Source organism: Moschus berezovskii, chromosome 10, assembly GCF_049115385.1.
Source record: "Moschus berezovskii isolate FMDL1 chromosome 10, NW_MosBer_1.0, whole genome shotgun sequence".
Classification (NCBI taxonomy): domain Eukaryota; kingdom Metazoa; phylum Chordata; class Mammalia; order Artiodactyla; family Moschidae; genus Moschus; species Moschus berezovskii.
In genome coordinates this window covers 24132835-24150691 of record NC_142469.1, presented here as the reverse complement: position 1 = coordinate 24150691, position 17857 = coordinate 24132835, and the positions used below count along the sequence as shown (strand labels likewise).

At 42.7% G+C, this 17857-nt stretch overlaps 1 protein-coding gene across 1 annotated transcript in view; it reads left to right on the top strand.

Annotated features, from left to right (window-relative positions):
* Window positions 1-9051: 9051 nt before the first annotated feature.
* ELOVL4 (ELOVL fatty acid elongase 4) overlaps window positions 9052-17857 on the top strand; it is a 42508-nt gene continuing 33702 nt past the window's right edge. Inside the window, exon 1 of the mRNA XM_055433611.2 lies at window positions 9052-9471. Within this exon, the coding sequence (XP_055289586.1) occupies window positions 9372-9471 (100 nt within the window). The 5' untranslated portion in view covers window positions 9052-9371. The remainder of the gene's footprint in view (window positions 9472-17857) is intronic.

The following is a 17857-nucleotide window of genomic DNA, read 5'->3' as shown; positions in this document are numbered from 1 at the left end:
CAATTGTATACAATGGCATAGAATATCATCACAAATATTTTAAATAATTTTGCATGGCATGGAAACATTTTTTTAAATTAATTTTACTTCATGTCTGTAGTTTTCAACATTTCTTGGAACATACCCTTTTCCATTGAAACTTTATATAGAAACATAATATGTAATATATAAATCACTAAATTTCAGTTAATATTCTTGCATTTTTTATTTTAAAATCATTCAATTATAGTACTAATACTTTTCCATGAACTCAGGTGTGCTAGATGGCATTTGCAATTATATGCAAGCTTCGACATCAAAACAAGTTGTTATTTAGATTATATTATAAAATTGATATTCTAAAATTAAAAAAATTTTTTTTATTAATTTATTTTTTATTGGAGGCAAATTATTTTACGATATTATATTGGTTGGTTTTGCCATACATTGACATGAATTCTCCCCGGGTGTACATAAGTTCCCCCTCCTGAACCCCCCTCCCACCTCCCTCCTCCCTTTATCCTCATTTAAACTGCTGTGTGAGAAGGAGGAAAGAAATGCACACAGAGGAGCAGTTAAGGGGTGGATGAAGTGATTAAGGTGAGGAGGAGCTGATGGAAGTTTAGGCTGAAGTGTATGCAGTGGAGCTGAGAGAAGGGGAAGGAGTCAAGATACGTGTTGCAGTCGCAGTGATGGGACTTGGTCATGGATTGGATATGGGTGGTAAGGGTGGGTAAAGTGTCGGTGATGGCTTGGGGCATGTGTAGTGATGAAAGAATATGAAGCAAGAACAGACGTGGGGAAATATGTTCTAACATCTCAGATTCAGACACCTGAGGCCTATCAAAGACAAAGTACCACACAAGCTGTGAGATTTATGAACTTGAAAGAAGGCTGTACACTGGAAACACGCATTTGGAAGTTATAAAAAGATGGCAACCAATGCCATGAGAATGGATCAAAAGGCAGGAGGTATAATATACAAATTCTGATATTCAAAGGCCAGAAAGAAGAGAAAGAGCTAGTGAAAACAAATGAGAAAGGGGGAGCAGAGACAAAGGACAGTAGAGAAGCCAAGACTTTCCTTCAGTTATTGCCTTTTAACTTTGTCCGTGGATTCTGCAGGGTCACGGCTGTTCCTCCAAGGTCTAAGGGAGGTCATTCACTTTTGCACAGTTGTTCTTCTCATGCAAGTGTCCTACTAAACAGCTGCTGGGCACCAAACACTTCAGCTCATCACTAGCAACTTTCTTTAAATTCAATCACATATGGCCATTTTCCTGAAGGCATCCCCAGAATAAATATCAAGATGACTGGTGAAAGATGGCTTCTGCAGGCAGCTAAATGCTGGCCTGGAATCAAGAGTCAGATTTTCAATACTAAGTCCTTGAAATTCAGCCAGTCTCTTTATCTATCACGTGAATTGGTTTTCTCTCAGGGGTCTCTTTTGTCTTCTGCTATGATGAAACCAGACTGACTGTCAGTAATGGGAAGGTAAGAGCAAGGTGAAGAAGTGTTCTCCTTAACACTTTCCATTTATGATCAGATTTCATGGTTAAGGTCTATATCATTGGTGAAGATGGTGATATTATAGGATGTAGTAAATGAAAGAACTGTAAACCTAGAAATACTCAGTTGAGAGTGATAGAATCTTTCTGGATTATAACCAAGCCAGGAAGAACTGGGATCAATACTGTGGTTTGGCACTCATCACTGCGTCCCTGAATACACAATATGACCTTGAAGTATAGCTATGTGAAGAGAGATAGGACCAGTAGCACTGATCTATGAAAGAGTTTAGACTGGGTGTACATACTGGGGATCTCAAAATAATGAATATTCAGTGCAAGATGTTTGGAGCTGAGATTCTTGGGAAGGGAGTACTGTTTGCTCCTGGAAGTGTAGATCAGAATTTCCAGAACTTACACAGTTTGAAAAAGACCATTCTGATTCATAATTCTGGTGAAGGTGGTGATGAGTGAGCTTCAGTTCAGTTCATTTCAGTTCAGTCGCTCAGTCATGTCCAACTTTTTGCAACCCCATGAACCGCAGCACACCAGGCCTCCCTGTCCATCACCAACTCCCAGAGTTTACCCAAACTCACATCCATTGAGTTGGTGATGCCATCCAACCATCTCATCCTCTGTCGTCCCCTTATCCACCTGCCCTCAATCTTTCCCAGCATCAAGTCTTTTCCAATGAGTCAGTTCTTTGCATCAGGTGGCCAAAGTATTGGAGTTTCAGCTTCAACATCAGTCCTTCCAATGAACACCCAGGACTCATCTCCTTTAGGATGGACTGGCTGGATCTTCTTGCAGTCCAAGGGACTCTCAAGAGTCTTCTCCAACACCACAGTTCAAAAGCATCAATTCTTCGGCGATCAACTTTCTTCACAGTCCAACTCTCACATCCATACATGACCACGGGAAAAACCATAGCCTTGACTAGATGGACCTTGGTTGGCAAAGTAACGTCTCTGCTTTTTAATATGCTATCTAGGCTGGTCATAACTTTCTAACTCCAGAAAGAATGAAGGGATGGAGTCAAAGAAAAACAAATACCCAGTTGTGGATGTGACTGATGCTAGAAGCAAGGTCCGATGCTGTAAAGAGCAATATTGCATAAGAACCTGGAATGTTAGGTCCATGAATCAAGGCAAATTGGAAGTGGTCAAACAGGAGATGGCAAAAGTGAACGTCAACATTCTAGGAATCAGTGAACTAAAACGGACTGGAATGGGTGAATTTAACTCAGATGACCATTATATCTATTACTGTGGGCAGGAATCGCTTAGAAGAAATGGAGTAGCCATCATGGTCAACAAAAGAGTCCGAAATGCAGTACCTGGATGCAGTCTTAAAAACGACATAATGATTTCTGTTTGTTTCCAAGGCAAACCATTCAATATCACAATAATCCAAGTCTATGCCCCAACCAGTAATGCTGAAGAAGCCGAAGTTGAACAGTTCTATGAAGACCTACAAGACCTTTTAGAACCAACACCCAAAAAAGATGTCCTTTTCATTATAGGGGACTGGAATGCAAAAGTAGGAAGTCAAGAAACACCTGGAGTAACAGGCATATTTGGCCTTGGAGCACGAAATGAAGCAGGGCAAAGGCTAATAGAGTTTTGCCAAGAGAACGCACTGGTCATAGCAAACACCCTCTTCCAACAACACAAGAGAAGACTCTACACATGGACATCACCAGATGGTCAACACCGAAATCAGATTGATTATATTCTTTGCAGCCAAAGATGGAGAAGCTGTATACAGTTAGCAAAAAGAAGACCAGGAGCTGACTGTGGCTCAGATCATGAACTCCTTATTGCCAAATTCAGACTTAAATTGAAGAAAGTAGGGAAAACCACTAGACCATTCAGGTATGACCTAAATCAAATCCCTTATGATTATACAGTGGAAGTAAGAAATAGATTTAAGGGACTAGATCTGATAGAGTGCCTGATGAACTCTGGACGGAGGTTCGTGACATTGTACAGGAGACAGGGACCAAGACCATCCTCATGGAAAAGAAATGCAGTGATTTTGGAGCCCCCCAAAATAAAGTCAGCTACTGTTTCCACTGTTTCCCCATCTATTTGCCATGAAGTGATGGGACTGGATGTCATGATCTTAGTTTTCTGAATGTTGAGCTTCAAGCCAACTTTTTCATTCTCCTCTTTCATTTTCATCAAGAGGCTCTTTAGTTCTTCACTTTCTGCCATAAGGGTGGTGTCATCTGCATATCTCAGGTTATTGATATTTCTCCCAGCAATCTTGATTTCAGCTTGTGCTTCTTCCAGTCCAGCATTTCTCATGATTATGTGCTCTGCATATGTTAAATAAGCAGGGTGATAATATACAGCCTTGAGTGAGCCTAACTTATCCTTTATTCCCAGCCTCCAATATGTGCAGTTAAAAATTATTATAGGGACTTCCCTGGAGGTCCAGTGGTTAAGACTCCAAGCTTCCACTGCAGGAGGTGTGGGTTTGATCCCTGGTTGCGAAACTAGATCCTGCATGCCACAACTAAAAGATTCCCCATGATCAACAAAAAGAACCTGCATGCTGCAACTAAGACCTGGTGCAGCCAAACACATAATTAAAAAGTAGAAACATGTGATTCTAGATTGAGGAGAAATCAGAGTTAACCAAGGCATTTGCGTTTATGACTCTCTAATTGCATTTAACTCTTTCTTCAAAGATTCTTTTCTTGGTACTTATTTTTTTGAGCATCGTATTTTAAATGGAACTAAGATCCCACATGCTGAGTGGTCTGGCCACCAAAAAAAAAGAAAAAACAAAAAAGAGACAAACATAAAAAATTATTATAATAAATCCAGTAAAATATAAATAAACTGGGAAAATACATTTGCAACATATATGCAAACTGTTAGGGCTACAGTCCGTGGCATCACAAAGAAGAGGACATGACTGAAGCAACTTAGCACACACACACAGAGCAATAACTCTATGACATAAAATCTCTTATAAATCGGTAAAAAAAATAGATGAAACTAATAGAAAGTGTGCAATGAATACCAGTAGACAATTCTCAAAAGAAAGAAGCTTAAATGCCAATAAACATGATTAACTGTTGCTGCTGCTGCTAAGTCACTTCAGTCGTGTCCGACTCTGTGCGACCCCATAGACGGAAGCCCACCAGGCTCCCCCGTCCCTGGGATTCTCCAGGCAAGAACACTGGAGTGGGTTTCTATTTCCTTCTCCAATGTGTGAAAGTGAAAAGTGAAAGTGAAGTCGCTCAGTCATGTCCGACCCCTAGCGACCCCACGGACTGCAGCCTACCAGGCTCCTCCATCCATGGGATTTTTCTAGGCAAGAGTACTGGAGTGGCTTGCCATTGCCTTCTCCGGATTAACTGTTAAGCAATAGTAAATATCATTATCAGCCTATCTGATTGGTAATGATTATAAAACACAACTCAATTCAGCAAGAATAATGGGGTGTAGAGAAATGAGCACACTTTCATAATTTTGGTGGAATTATGAACTGATATACTTCTGGAGGTTAATCAGATACCCAAAATTTTAAATTAAAGCTCCCTGACCCAGAAATTTCCCTTGTAGAAATTTATGCTAAGAATATAGTTAGATAAGTTCAAAAAATTGTGCATACTGGGGTACTAATAGTTAAATTGCTAGGAAACAATCTAAACTGCAGAGACTAAATAAATTGTGGTATATCCATATAATGGAATATTATGTGGTCAGTATTTTTACATTGAAAAGTGCTCCAATCTATGGTTAAGAAATAGATTTCTAATTTTAGAAAGGAGATTATAGAATAGCATTAAAATAAATAAACATCTGTGTAAAGAGAAAAGAGCTTCATAGACGTGTAATGCATGAATGCTAAGTCGCTTCAGTTGTGTCCGACTCTGTGCGACCCTATGGACAGCAGCCCACCAGGCTCCTCTGTCCATGGGATTCTCTAGGCAAGAATACTGGAGTGGGTTGCCACTTCCTTCTCCAATAGGTGTGTAAAAATCTGGAAAAACAAGAGAGATGAGATTGTGAGGGATTTTCACTTTACTGTTTTATTTGTAATTTTTTCAATACACAAGAATTATCAGGAGAATCAATATCTACTTCATATAATAAAAATAATTATATACAAGGTAACAAAAAAGTAAACATCCTAAAAACCTTTTAATGAAATGTGCCTTAAGGCAAAGATTGTAATTCCAAACTAGCTAAGAATACATGTGGCTCAGCTGGTAAAGAATTCGCCTACAATATGGGAGACCTGGGTTTGATCCCTGGGTTGGGAAGTTCCCCTGGAGAAGGGAAAGGCTACCCGCTCCAGTATTCTGGCCTGGAGAATTTCATGGACTGAATAGCCCATGAGGTCACAAAGAGTTGGACACAGCTGAGCAACTTTCACTTTCACTTTCTTTCATGGTGTAATGGATACTACATACTTTTTTACCTTTATGGAGTAGGGGTGGAATGGCCAGTGGAATTAACAGAAAACTAGAATAGACAGCAATTACTATTACCATCGATTTTCTTCATTTTCTGTGAGTATGATCCACTTGGCAATATTTACTTCTGTAAGATTCAGGGTCTCTCTATTGCTCTTAATCAGACTTCCTTTCACTCCTGACTCAACAGATTTTTAGGTTCTGTTTTCTTTGAAAGCACAGGTTGCTGACAATACTGACAACATGGAAACATAGAAACATTAGGGGAAAAAAATGGATAGCTTGATTTACGTTCTTAACTCTATATGGGCTGGAAGACATTTAAAATGTATTTTGCTATTTTATGTAAAATGATCTTATTATAATCATATCCTCTCCTTTAGTTTTTGTAGGTAACTGTGTTGTATTTATATTCATTCCCAGTACTCAAAATTTTGCAGATACCAACCATGGACGCTTGTATTTGATTTTGTTCTGACATAATGCCAAGATCTGACATAACCAAGATCTTGGTTAGATGGCTGCCACTGTAGCTGAGTGGACATGCAAGTCACCTTCTGTTGCACAAATAGAGTAGGTAGACTTTGGGTTTTGTCAGCCAGTGGTGTTTGTACACACCTTGTGAATTGGGGACTGGCCTGTCAGTCTCCATGCTGGGTGATAGGTCAGGGCAGGTAAGTTCTAGGGCTCTGGTTCTTGGTGTATGTTTGGATAGCCCATGCTGCTGCTGCTGCTAAGTGGCTTCAGTCGTGTCCGACTCTATGCGACCCCATAGATGGCAGCCCACCAGGCTCCCCCATCCCTGGGATTCTCCAGGCAAGAACCCTGGAGTGGGTTGCCATTTCCTTCTCCAATGCATGAAAGTGAAAAGTGAAAGTGAAAAGTGAAAGTGAAGTTGCTCAGTCGTGTCCGACTCTTAACGACCCCGTGGACTGCAGCCTACCAGGCTCCTCCATCCATGGGATTCTCCAGGCAAGAGTATTGGAGTGGGCTGCCATTGCCTTCTCCCTGGATAGCCCATAAATGCAAACAAACATACTACTCTACCAGGTAGGTCATGGAGGTGGTGCAAGTGTCCTGTCTGACATATCTGTCATCATTTGTCTAGGATTTTCGTGTATGTGACAGGCGCCCCCTAGTGAATAGAAGCACTTAAGTTGGCCTCACTATAAAAAAGAGGCTGGGGAAATACCATCTGAAATGGTTTTAAGAATTGGATACTGTATTAAACAAGCAGAGATGCTGAGATTTTGAAAATGTGAAAGGAAAAGCGGGGAGGGATCTGTTCTCCATAGAAAGTATTCAGGATCTCACAATGCAGAAATAGTAGTCAATTTTCTAGATGAAATTCAAAGTAATCTGAACCTTGCCAGACCATCAAAATAGAAGAGTAAATTGTTGATCATTATCTCCTCTTATCCACTCCAGTATTCTTGCCTGGGAAATCCCATGGACAGAGGAGCCTGATGGGTGACAGTCCACAGGGTCACACAAGAGTCAGATGGGACTTAGCAACTAAAAGAACAATCCACTCTTCAAACTTGACAGGCTGTTTTATACATAGTATATAGCTTCTAGAATCGGACAGATACACATAAATTTAGGTTGAGACTTGAGAAACCATAATTTCAATACAAAAACCTTTAATCTGGTTTTTGATAAATTACATTTTGTTTGGTTCAGTTCCAAAAAAAGGGAGCATTTAATGAAGATTATGGTTGCTTGTGTGATACAATAAATCAGTTACTTTTAGTTATCTCTTCTCTCCTTAAAATGTCTGCCACTTACAGTTCTTTTTATGTTCTGAAAAAATATATTATCATTTTGACATCATCATAAATACTTATTATTATTTATAGCACTGGGTTGGCTCTTTGAAAACGAACCCAAAATAATTCTTATCCTCCAGGATGCTTCCAATATAAAATAAAATCAAAGTTCATATAACAGGTCAATTGGAAAACAAATAATTATGACAAAAGATAGTATTCAGATTATTTTAACACTGTCAAAGAGCACAAGAAATTAACACTGCACTCAAAGGCCTGTATTTATTGATGAATCAATGGCCTTTAACCGGAGCATCCAACAATTGGTGAAAAGGTTACACAAAAAGTAGGTGACATGCTTAAATATCAAGTAGGTGAAAAGGTTATTGGACTGTTCTCAAAGGTCTTGTTTGAGGTTAGAAGCTAATTCTGAACTAAGTATAGTGTAGCTTTGCTACTTTTTAGAGGTTCACTTTTCAAGGGTAAGATTATCTTGTTGCCTATCTTCTTATCTAAACAATAAATAAACAAACAACTCTTCCCTCTTTTGCCTAGATTGTCTTTTGTCTTCTGAGTAATCATCCTTTCAGATTCACCACAACTCCTTCAGGTCTGAGCAGACTTCTCTAACTGTAAGGCTTCTCTAGGCCCTCTTTCTTCTCCTAATGACCTCGTTTAATTATTATAATCTCATTGAACAATTACACTGCTTTGATTACTCCCTGAATATTAAAAGACTCTACGGAACAATAAACGCAAGCATTTATTCAAATTATTTGTTAACTTGTTAATGATTAGCTCCCCAAAGTCCATTCTCCATCACCGTAGCTCAGAAGACAAATATCCTTTTACTTATTTAGAAGGATAACTTCAGCATCTCCCTTATCGTGGTGACATCTGTGCAGGCGGAGGTGAAACAAACCAACCACCAAAAAACAAAACCCAAGGGACAGCGAAATGATTGACAGGTAAGGACCAAAGCACGTCGCCTATCTCAGCCTTGCCCACAAGACGCCCATCCTTCCCTGTCCAGTTTCCTAAGATGCATCCCGGGCGGATGCGAGGTCAGCTGTGGGCAGGCGGAGGACTTCTCCGCAGCGGCCTAGAGGGAGAGGGAGGCGGGGAAGGGGCTGGGGATGCGGCGGGGCGGGTGACCCGGGAGGAGAGGGCGCGGGGAAGCCGCCGTGCGGGGCTCCCGGGCCGCGGCGGCCGGAGCAGCTCCCGAGGCGCCTGCGCGGCCGCCGCCCCCGCCGCAGCATCCCCGGCCGGGTCCCCGCGTGCGCGCGCGCGGGCGGGGGGAGGGGCGCGCCGGCCCCTCCGCCCGGCGCGGCCACGTGACGGCGGCCGAGGAGACTGGAGCGGCGGCGGCGGCGCGCGGCGGCAGACTGGTGCAGCGCCCGGCGCGCGCGGCGGCATCTCCTCCGTTGCTTCCTCCTCCCGCTTCTCCTTCCCTACTCCTCCTCCCGGAGCCTCGACGGTCCCTTGCCCTCCGCGCGGCTCCCCGCCGCCGCGGCGCCCCGAGGAGGAGGCGAGGACGCAGCTGCGGCGCCGCCGCCGCCGTTAGACGGGGGGACTCGCGGGGGAAGAGGGTCCCCCGGCCGCCGCCGCCGCCGAGGCCAGCCCTCCCGCGGGGGCTCCGCGTCCTCCTCGCGTCGCCGCCTGCGCCCGCTCTCGGCCGGGATGGGGCTCCTGGACTCGGAGCCGGGCAGCGTCCTGAACGCGGTGTCCACGGCGCTCAACGACACCGTGGAGTTCTACCGCTGGACCTGGTCCATCACAGGTAGAGCCGCCGCCTCGCCATCCTCGCCGTCCTCCCCGGGGGCGCTCCGGCCCCGGCCCCGACCGCCCCCCGCCCGGCGGCTGTTGGGGTGCTGCGGCTCCGAGGAGCGGCGGGCGGGCGGGCGCTGCCTAAGCGGATCCGAACGTTAAGGCGCTCCCCTCCCCCGGCGCCCGCGGGTCCCCCTCCTGAGCTCCTTCTAGCCGGTCTCGTCAGGTCTCTCGGATGCAGGCGCTGCGACCGCAGCTGGAGCCTGGCGCAGGCCCGCCCCGCCCTGTGGCTGCGCACCTGCCGGGCTCTGGCCGTTCTCTCCGGCCCCGGGGTCTGCTGTAACCTTTAGGAACATTCCGCGATGGGGCCCGGGGGAGGGGACCAGGGCCCCGGGGTGGGGGTGGGGGGTCGCTGGCCTTTGGGGGCTCCTGGTTGCCTTGCCACACCTGCCCGTAATTTTCTTGTCTGGCTCGTCGATCCGCAACATCGTTTGGAAGGCAAAGTCGGAAGCCATTGTTCGGCTCCTTGAACCTGGGAGGGGGTTAGTTTCTGAGGCTTTTTCATCCGCACGGAGGTTCCAAGTGATTGTCTGCGATGGCTTTGCGCAGTGCAGTGCGGTCAGGGGGAGGGGGGAAAGCTAAAACAACCCAGAGAAAATGGGGAATCTGTAGGATGGGGGTGGTCTCTACAGCAGCACCTAGAGGTGGTCCCAGAAGCCTGCATGAGTACCATTTTCTTAAATTGGCCAACTTTTCTCTTTTCGCGGTCTCAGTTTGACAGGTATCCTCAGCTGAGCTAGGCGGCTTTGCTGCCTAAGGGGAGGCAGTTGTTATACTTTACCATTTATTTTCTTTATTTGCTTCAGTTACTTTTGGGTTTAAAGCGTTTACAAATTTTTGAAATAATAAACGAGGCCAACAGGATTTTAGGAAGGATCTTATGATTTCTCATTTGCCAGTCCTTTTGCAGTATTGCCGTGCATGGCAACAGTGGAAGAGGTTTACATGACATGTTACCATCTTGCCTCTCTTCCCTGGAAATGGAAATATATTCCTGTAGTTTGGTGTCTGTTGTATAGTTTGGTGTCTGTTGTTAGAGGCAGTGGTTGCAGCATGAATACATGAATATATGTTGTGGAAAAAAAAACGTATTCTGAAATTATTTCTGTGGGAAACAAAATGATTCTTTGGCATTGTCTCAGTTTTAACTTCTTCAACGAAGTTCTTTTTCAGAAGATGTTAAGTTTGACAGTGAGAAGTAAGCGATTTAATTAGCTGTTTCACTTGAAAATGGTTAAAAAGCAGTTTTTAATGGAGTCATTCATTTTTAAAGTGTCCCTTCTGTGTAGTGTCCATTGAGGTTTTGCAGTACCTACAAAAACTGGGCGAGATGTATCATTTCCTTCATCTCTGTGATTTTGGTTATTTAAACGTTGCATCAGGGTTTCCCATTACACAATTGTACAGAGCTGAACATCAGGCAAACTGGTTGGCAGATAATTGCACTTTGCATATTTCAGACTCCAGACATTGTCAAGGTCCTGCAATCTCCAGGTCCTGCCACACCCAGGACTTCTCATGCCTGTCTGTCTTCCCTCCCTCAGAGCTTTCCCACCTTTGGGAAAGCTCAGTTTCAGAACCATTGAGAGCAAAGGTAGTATGTACCTTTCTGTCATGGTTAGTTCCTTCCTAGTGATGCTGATATATAAAAAAAAAATCACAAATAAAGTGGGAAATTTCATGCAGTTGCTTCATGTGAAAGTTTTCCACTGGCCTGTGAAGGGCAAATAAAATGATATATTATTGTGGACCAAGCCTGAGAAATGAGAGTAGCTACCAGAAAGAAGTGACCTCTCACTAGCAGGTCAGAGGGAAGGTATTTGCCCATGCTCTGGCTATCCACTTACGAAACCTGAGACTGCTTCCTTGCTTTCTGTAATGAGCTACCTAGTGTAGGTAGATGGTATTTCTTAACCAACTTAGAGGCTTAGTGGGATATAGTCTGCTCTGCCCTGCTGCTCTGTAAGGAGGACTGTTTCAAACTCAGGCAGAAGAGCTGGTCTGAACCTAGTGCTGCTCCATTTCTTCTCGCCCTGTCGCCACACCCCCGCTTCTGTGCTCTCCTGTCTTTGACTGATTCACACGACTGATTCCAAGAGGCCCTCCTTCCTATAATTTCATGAATATCTGGGTGAAGGAGTTTCAAAGTAGAAAAGTAGCTTAGGAGATGAGGCTGAAGAAAAAGTTGATGAATTTGGAAGGAGGGTAAGATAAAAGTGGGCAGAGAGAAAGGAGGTCTTGAGAAATGGTGGTGAGTGCGGTGAAAGAATGCAGATCCTCCAGGGAGAGGAAGAGATGAACAAGGCTGCCTGCGCTGGAGTGCTTTCAGCCCCACGCGGTAGCTGTGGGCTTCTTGCTTTCTGTTCTATCAGTTCATTAAATAGTTCTCTCCCCTGAGGTGTCTGCCTAAGTGTAAGGTTAGTGTCAGGGTTTCTGCCTAACTCTACTTTGGGCAGTCTAACAGGAATAGTCACACACTTGGGGAGTACGTTTGATGATTCCAAAGATTTTTGCCCTAGGGCGATGTCTGGAAAAATAAAAATTTTTGCTGTTGTATTAAATGATAGTATTTAATAACACACGTCCAAAGCAATGCATAAAAACCGGGCTTTTCAAAGACACATATCTAGCAAATGCAGACTATGTCCCGCAGTGTATGAACATGCAAAATGTTATTTTCCCCATGTAATTAACAGTGTGTGCCTTGGAATTGAAACTGTGAAAGAGCTGTACTCTTAGAAAACCTGCAAAAATAATTTTTCTCTGTATTTTTAGATATTTTGAACAAGTGAGTCCTAGTTTATAATATAAAGGAAAGTATAGACTGATAGAGGAGAAGGCAACGGCAAGCCACTCCAGTACTCTTGCCTAGAAAATCCCATGGACGGAGGAGCCTGGTAGGCTGCAGTCCATGCGGTCGCTACGAGTCAGACATGACTGAGCGACTTCACTTTCCCTTTTCACTTTCACACATTGGAGAAGGAAATGGCAACCCACTCCAGTGTTCTTGCCTGGAGAATCCCAGGGACGGGGGAGCCTGATGGGCTGCCTTCTATGGGGTCACACAGAGTCGGACACGACTGAAGTGACTTAGCAGCAGCAGCATAGACTGATAGAGGACTTTCATAATACCAGTTGGTGACATGAGAATAGGTATTCTGATGTCACTGTGGTGTTTTCCTTATGTTCTTTCACTTTATGAATACATTAAAATCATTGGACTGGGATCCTAAGCTCAAAGTGTATATCTACTCAAGAAAAATTGTATGTACGATTTCAAAACTGATGAGTCAATATCCCTGACTTACAAATACCCTAATTGTCTATTTTCTATTGCATTTATTATTTTAGTAATTACTTATTAGTAGCATTTTGTGTAACTGACATTTACAAAGAAACATCTTAGAAAGTTAATAACCAGCATGTCCACTCTAAGGCCAGTTGTCTCTCAAGGTACCATGTTTCTTTTTGACCACGTGTTTGTTGGTAAACAGCCATTGTTCATGGAATATGTTTGCACATTATATGTGTGCTGGGCGGGGCACTTCTCTGTGTTCACTAATATAGCACACTATAGTTGGGTGAAAAATGAGTTGTCTACTTGGGAGTTGAGATCAGAGTAGGTAGATGAGTAGGAGCTGAGATTAAAGTGTGAAAGGCCGGTCTATCTGACCTTCCCCTCACTTTGGAGGGTCAGATGGGAGAAGAGGATGTGTGGTCCAAGAGGGTGGAGGACTCTTGTGGGGTGATGATGAAATCTGGAAGCGAGGCTTGTATAAACTTTCCTTATCTCATCACTTGCCATGTGCTGGCACTGTTCTGGACTCTGGGAGAGAATGAGGACCAGTGCTCACTGCCCCAGGCAGCTTGTGAAGTCCGGGGGATGACGGCCATTCAACCTTCCTTGCTGTCATGGTCTCAAAGCAGTGTGGTCAGAGTCAGGGTCAGGCTCGCTGGAGCCTGTGGAAGGTCAGGAAACTCCTCTCCTTGTCTCCACTTCCACTTGCCTGGCAGTCTTGAGTCGTGAGAGGAGTGTATGGCTATGTCTTTAGAGTATTTAAGCTGTTTCACCATGTGATATTGATGTGATGCTGCTGTTGGAGAGTGTTTATTAGGTCGACTGAAAATGGATGTCAAAACTAAAAGTCCACGGAAGCTAGGAATGAGTTTAAGGGCCAGTGAGTCAGATTGGTGTGCTGAAACTTGAGGGCTCACGGAAAGGGGTGTTTAACTCAGCTCAGATAGGCAAGTGTCTGTTCCAAAGTTTCCTGGACCCCAGAGGCACATGGGTCTTAAATAGGCTATTCAGTTACACTGGGGCCTCCCAGGTGGCGTTATTGGTAAAGAATCCGCCTGCCAATGCAGGAGAAGCAAGAGACAATGAGGGTTTGATCCCTGGGTCAGGAAGATCCCCCTGGAGAAGGAAACAGCACCCCACTCCAGTATTCTTGCCCGGAAAATTCTATGGGCAGAGGAGCCTGGCGGGCTACGGTCCATGGGGCCGCAAAGAGTTGGGCACGATTGAGCATAGCACAGCATTGTTGCATTGATCTTGTTATTTGTCATAGTTAGTGAATAGTTGTTTTTTTAAATCTATGTCATTATCTAAAATAGGTTTTCTGTTTGGATTAGCGTGGGAACTCATCATTTTCAGTGTTTCTCTGAGAAAAGATATTCTAAGTTCTAGGCAGTAAAAGACAAATACATGTTCATCTTCACGTGGCATCTCCCTTAGACCGTGTTTTCAATGAAGTCTTCTCTTACCTTTCTTTCACAGCCTCTCTGCAGTCTCCAGAAAGTCCATGCCGCTTTGTTTGTTTGTTTGGTCCTGGACTCTAATGTCTGATGCTCTCGTCCATTCTCCCAAAGTATCCAATCACAGATGGAATGCCAGGAGGGGAAAACAATGCATGCTCTAAATCTGGCATCAGGACACAGTTTTACACAGTTAGATTCTTTGGCTTTGGGAAACAAGATTTTAAGAATTACATCAATAATTGTATCAGTGAGTGCTTTTGTGATCTTAAGAGTCACAGGAAGTTAGTCATCCTTTTAAAATTCAGTGTTTTGTTTTTTTCTTAAGTCCTGTGATAATGTCATTGGTGAATGATTTAATGTTAACCAAGTATTATCTTTGATTTATTGAGTCACTTATTATTTCAAATTAGACATTTGTGGTCACATAAAGAAGAGTTGGGTAGCAGAATCTGTCTTTTCTCATGTTGAGATGGCTCTTTTTTCTTTTTTCCTTATTAGGACATTTTTTCCTGTTCAATTAAGGTGCCATTGTTTCATTTTCCCTTAGAATGAGAATGTATTACAATATATATGTTAAAAAATCATATGGATCTTGACTTTTAGAGAAGAGAGGGGAGGAAGAAATACTTAGCCTCTCAAAACCCAGTTTCCAGCTCTCCCTGTCTACCTTGGTCCCTGCCCACAGACCTGCAGCTGGAGCCAACCTGGAAAACTCGCGCCTGAGTGAAACAGGTGCACTTGATGTCCGTTGTCACACCGCCCTTGCCTTTACTGCCCCTTTCCCTCGTTCCCTTCCCACATGCCCTTCACCAGGCCCAGTCTCCCTCCCACGTGGAGACTTTTCAGCCCCGGTACCCAGCGCAGCTCATTGCTCCATCTGACCCCATTGCCCTGAGCGGTCGCTCCTGTACCTCCTTGTGCAGTTTCTTCTGAGACTCTGTTTTCTTGCACTGTTTTAACCTTCATCATTACTTATCATTTTCCTTCTTTGTATTTTTCTCCCCAACACTAGGGAGTGCCCATACATTTGTTGACTTGACATGACTCCCTTGCTACTGCTGCTGCTGCTAAGTCACTTCAGTCGTGTCCGACTCTGTGTGACCCCACCAGACTCCCCCGTCCCTGGGATTCTCCAGGCAAGAACACTGGAGTGGGTTGCCATTTCCTTCTCCAATGTGTGAAAGTGAAAAGTGAAAGTGAAGTCACTCAGTCGTGTCCGACTCTTAGCGACTCCATGGACTGCTGCCTACCAGGTTCCTCCATCCATGGGATTTTCTAGGCAAGAGTACTGGAGTGGCTTGCCATTGCCTTCTCCGACGACTCCCTTAATCTAGCTTAATTTCAGATAGTGAAATTTCAAATACAGTCTGGTTGATAAATATTAGTAAGGTTTGGGGTTACACTAAATTATGGAGCGTTTGAGGGGTTACACTAAATTATGGAGAGTTTAAGAATGATCTTTATCATAAGTTAGTCTTAAATCAATCGGTGTTGACTCGATTTAATGAAGGAATCAAACCATAAAATCATTTAGTAGCACAGAATATTCTCAAGAGATTTATAACCGGGTGCCATTCTTCCTGTCTTTTCGTCATCTGCACATAAGCATTGTGGTGTGTGTGCAAGTGAGGTGGGCACGTGGTGTCGGAGATGGAGAGGACCCTGCACTGGGGTTTAGACTTCAGGCTTTAGTCCTGGACCTGCCACTAATTACCTGTGAGTGTGTATAGCGGGCACTTTACCAAGTCAACTTTTTTCATCTGCATATTGAATTGAATTAGGTAATCTCTGAGGTCTCTCCTGGCTCTTAAATTCTAAATATAGGTGCAGCTTTTAAAAATTCTTTACATAGATAAAGCAATTCCAAATAAACATATACTGGTAAGTAATTGAAAGCCTGACTTCAGGCAACAATTCCAGTCTTTACCAGTAAAAAACTGTTATTAGTGCTGTGTAAATGTTAAAAATAACAGGTTCATGTTTAGTCCTTTTCACTTTATCTTATCTGCTCCATAAGGGATAGGTGAAGGAATAAAAAACAGAGATACAGATATTTAAGCCCCTGTGTTTGTTGCTATAATACTCAACCCCTTTAATGATCTAGGTATTTCTCAAACAACCCAGAGTTAACTATTTTGTCAAAAATAATAGCAGTAACATTAAGGAATCAAGTTTATTATTCTGAGGATGGCTTTATACATAGTTTTGGACAAGTTACTCATGATTTGGGGGGGGCTTATATTTCTGCTTGTACAATGAGAATATTTGAAACTACATGTTCCCTTAAGGCCTTTTTATTGAATTCTCAGAATATCTCCTAAAGCAATGGCTTAGATAATCTAAACTTAATCTTACTTCATACTTTTTTTTATATAGAACATGCAAATTTTATCATACATTATTAGAAAAGATTTTCATTTTTAAGCACTTTTTGAGCATTTCTAACAAATTTGGAAGTATGGCTTAAATTTTTTGTAAAATTGCTACAAATATGTAGGTTTTAGCATACAGGAAAAACAAAAGAAATTAAGTGGTTTTGGTGTAAGTATGTTCCTTAACTTTGGTTAGGCACTTTGGTATTAAAGCATCTTACTTTTGTCATTTATTCTTCTCCATGGAATATTGTAATTCATCAAAAAAAATCTCAATATAATACTCTATTTGTGGTCACATTTAATTAGAATTTGAAAGTCAAATGCATTAATCCACTGAGGATTCAGTTTCTCATTGTTAGGTGTGATCACATCAAGACATTTGTGATTTTTGAAGTAGAGTATTTGAAGGAGTAAGCTTGTCTTTTTTCATTTTGTTTATCAAATGAAAACTTCGGCACAAACATGTATTGTTAAAGAATTTCATGTATGTTTGCTTACCCATATTCATAGCAGCTCTGTTTATAATGGCCGAGAGTAGGAGCAACCCAAACATCCACTGGTGGGTGAATAGATAAACTGTGATATATACATACAATGGAATATCATTCACCCTTGAAAAGAAAGGAAATTCTGACAACATGGCTGAACCTTTTGGACATTATACTAAGTAAAATAAACTAGTCAGGATGAGACAAATACTGGTGATTATGAAGTTCCTAAAATAGTTATATTCATGGAAAAAGAAAGTAGGGTGGTGGTTGCCAGGGGTTGGGAAGGTGGTAAGGAGACAGGGAATTGTTTAATGGATAAAGTTTCAGTTTCTCAAGATGAGAAAGTTCTGGAGGCTGGTTGCACAAGGATGTGAATATATGTAACACTAATGACATGTACACTAGTGAATGTATACTTAGAAACGGTTGCTATAGTAAAGTTTATGTATTTTTTACAATTTTAAAAAGATTTTCATGTGCTATAAAATTAATATAGCATCTCTAGAAATGATCTTTCTTTGGTGTTCATTGCCAAAATATGAAAACTGTTTTTTTGTTTGTTTGTTTATCATAAAATGGCTCTCTTTGTAAAGTATTCATAGCTGTTGCTTTTTTAAAAAAGTACCCAAATGGTACTCGAGGGCTTCCCAGGTGGCACTAGTGGTAAAGAACCCACCTGCCAGTGCAGAAGATGTAAGAGATGTGAGTTTGACCC